Source organism: Sinocyclocheilus rhinocerous, unplaced genomic scaffold, assembly GCF_001515625.1.
Source record: "Sinocyclocheilus rhinocerous isolate Xijiao unplaced genomic scaffold, SAMN03320098_v1.1 scaffold1101, whole genome shotgun sequence".
Classification (NCBI taxonomy): domain Eukaryota; kingdom Metazoa; phylum Chordata; class Actinopteri; order Cypriniformes; family Cyprinidae; genus Sinocyclocheilus; species Sinocyclocheilus rhinocerous.
In genome coordinates this window covers 600,455-603,358 of record NW_015638359.1, presented here as the reverse complement: position 1 = coordinate 603,358, position 2,904 = coordinate 600,455, and the positions used below count along the sequence as shown (strand labels likewise).

Sequence of the window (2,904 nt, the reverse complement as noted above, 5' to 3'; positions counted from 1 at the left end):
AATATATATATATATATATATATATATATATATATATATATATATTCAAAAGTGTAAGATTTTTTTCTTTTAATAGACATTAATACGTTTATTCTGCAAGAATGCATTCAGTTATCAACAGTGACAGTGAAGACATTTTTAATGATAAAATATTTGTATTTCAAATAAATGCTGCTTTTTGTACTTTATATTCATCAGTATCAAACATTAATATGCTGGTTAAGCCTCATGATTTTTTTTTTCTTTCCAAAAACTGTTTTCATAAAGTCACTCTTCCAGATTGTACTTGTAAACACATTTCTTCGATATCACAATTTTTGGCTCTATTTTCATTAGTTAAGTAGAGTTTGGTGATAATAGATAAACTTTATATAACAAAGTTTTACAATAGAAAAATATAAATGTTGCAACATGACAGTTCTGTACCACAAAGGAATGACAGTAATGCATTTCCTCATTCTGATTTTTTTATAGGTGTCATTTTATGGGTGTATCACTGGAGTTATTTATTTTTATTTATTTATTTTTTGGAAGTGTTTATAATAAAATAATTATATTAATGCTTTAGGAACACAGCAGTTTTTATATGTGTTTTGAAGAAATTAGCACAGCTATGGTTTATGTAAAAGGCAAGAATCATTGGATAGAAACAATATTGAAGAATAAATAGCTTGTATTAAAAGTCTGTAGGAGTTTCTAAATATATGAATTGTAAACGAATTAATAGTGGAAAATTGATGCTTTTTTTAATAAAACTTATTTATCATCATTTTATGGGTGTATCACTGGAGTTATTTATTTTTATTTATTTATTTTTTGGAAGTGTTTATAATAAAATAATTATATTAATGCTTTAGGAACACAGCAGTTTTTATATGTGTTTTGAAGAAATTAGCACAGCTATGGTTTATGTAAAAGGCAAGAATCATTGGATAGAAACAATATTGAAGAATAAATAGCTTGTATTAAAAGTCTGTAGGAGTTTCTAAATATATGAATTGTAAACAAATTAATAGTGGAAAATTGATGCTTTTTTAATAAAACTTATTTATCATTGTAGAATTATTATTATTATTATTATTATTATTTTGTTAATTGAAATAAAATATATTTTGATGAAAAAAAAACTTTTACATTAGACATATTGCTTAGGCAAGTAACTGAAATAATCTAAGTTTAAGTTGAAGTATTAAAATTACTCAAACTAAAACTGAAATATTAATTAAAGCTAAATAAAAATATGTAGTTTAAACAAACAAACAAAAACAAACATAATAAAAATGACAAAAGCACATAAAAAAATTACAAAATCTTAAATTAAATGAAACCTACAAAATATAAAAATTTTATTCAAAATGTTCCTAAATACTATAAAAGAAAAAAAAATAGTTTTACAGTATTTAAAAAAAAAATTAAAATTACACTGCTTGATTTTTAGGCGACAAAACGACCTCACAGCCCAGAGGATGACGCCCCTCGCACAAAACAAGGGCGAGGAGGCGATGATGATGATGAAGATGAAGATGAAGATGAGGAGACCTCAGGTGAGGAAAAGCTTAAGCAGTTACAAGAACTTGCACAGAAAAAGAGTGATAACAAGCTGGACTCACCATCAGTCAAAGCCACTGCTCCGTCTTCCACTTGCTCTCAGAGTCACTGGCAACAAATCGGCAGCCTTCTGCTGTTCACTGCGGCAGGGCTTCCAGATAGCTCCAAAGTAAGACATGAACTTTCTTACTGCATATTTTTAGTGTTTATTCAGGAAAACCATTATGCTTCTATGACGTTTTATGTTTTAATGTCTGATTTAGATCGCTGGGTTTGATGTTGATGGCTGCATTATCACTACAAAGTCTGGGAAAGTATTTCCCACAAGTCCAGATGACTGGAGGTGAGTCTGGTTGAAGAACTTGCTATACAGTGCAGCTATTTGTTGTGTCTCATGTGAAGTTTTACTTTTGTTTAGGATTCTTTTCCCAGAGATTCAGCCTAGACTAGCCAGTCTGTTGAAGACAGGATACAAGGTGCTGCTTAATTCACTATTACTTTGTTTTATGTTGATCTGAATTTGCAGCATCAATACATTTGTGTTTGCTAGTTTAAATATTTGTAGTTGTTTTTGCGTTTGTAGCACAAGCATCTTCATCATATTTGTTTCTTTTTAGGTGGTGTTTTTCACTAATCAGATGGGTATTTCTCGAGGCAAACTCAGACCGGAAGTATTCAAGTCAAAAGTTGAGGATATTCTACAGACACTGCAGTTGCCCATCCAGGTTAATGACACATTGACTATTCTACACACAGTACCGTCAGTGGTTTGCGGTGGTGGTTTAACGACACGAAGATATATCTTTCATTTCATCACGCTGAATGCTCACTAAAAACTGACGCAGTCAATCACGTTTTCAGACCATTTCAAGTTTTATTTTGACGTGACGCAAAGTAGTGGTATCTAAGTGGGAGAGTTGTTTACTTACTTTATAATTAGTCAATAACGCCATCATTTTCTTCAGTCAGGCCGAGAGCTCACACGAAAATAAGAGGCGGGATTTATCGCAGGAACCAATCATAACTGATAATATCCAATTATAGCGCGATGGAGACATCGCCTCCTCTCATGTGACTTTCCCGCATTCATCTCAATGAGCCTCCTGAAAAGTCACGGCACGCTTTGGGGTCTTTGTAGAAAGTCAATGGACCGAAGGGAGGCAAGCCTTCGCTGTAACTTTACCTGTAGGTGTCGCTGTTGGACAGTGTTTCTTTATAAAAATGAGTGACTTTTAGACTTTTAATGTCATATTTAGTCATATGTGTGCTGTTTTATTTTTGTAATATTGATTATTTTCTCATCCAACTTTTTGAGGAGACACTGCCTCCCTTGCCTCCTCGGAGGAAACGCCCCTG

The 2,904-nt window shown here is 31.9% G+C and overlaps 1 protein-coding gene across 2 annotated transcripts in view; it reads left to right on the top strand.

Moving 5' to 3' along the window:
• Positions 1 to 2,904, top strand: part of LOC107749649 (bifunctional polynucleotide phosphatase/kinase-like) — a 9,212-nt gene that overhangs the window by 1,400 nt on the left and 4,908 nt on the right. For both annotated transcript variants that reach the window (XM_016564811.1, XM_016564810.1), the window contains exons 5-8: positions 1,439 to 1,717; positions 1,812 to 1,891; positions 1,967 to 2,024; positions 2,166 to 2,273. In XM_016564811.1, coding sequence (XP_016420297.1) covers positions 1,439 to 1,717; positions 1,812 to 1,891; positions 1,967 to 2,024; positions 2,166 to 2,273 — 525 coding nt within the window. The remainder of the gene's footprint in view (positions 1 to 1,438; positions 1,718 to 1,811; positions 1,892 to 1,966; positions 2,025 to 2,165; positions 2,274 to 2,904) is intronic.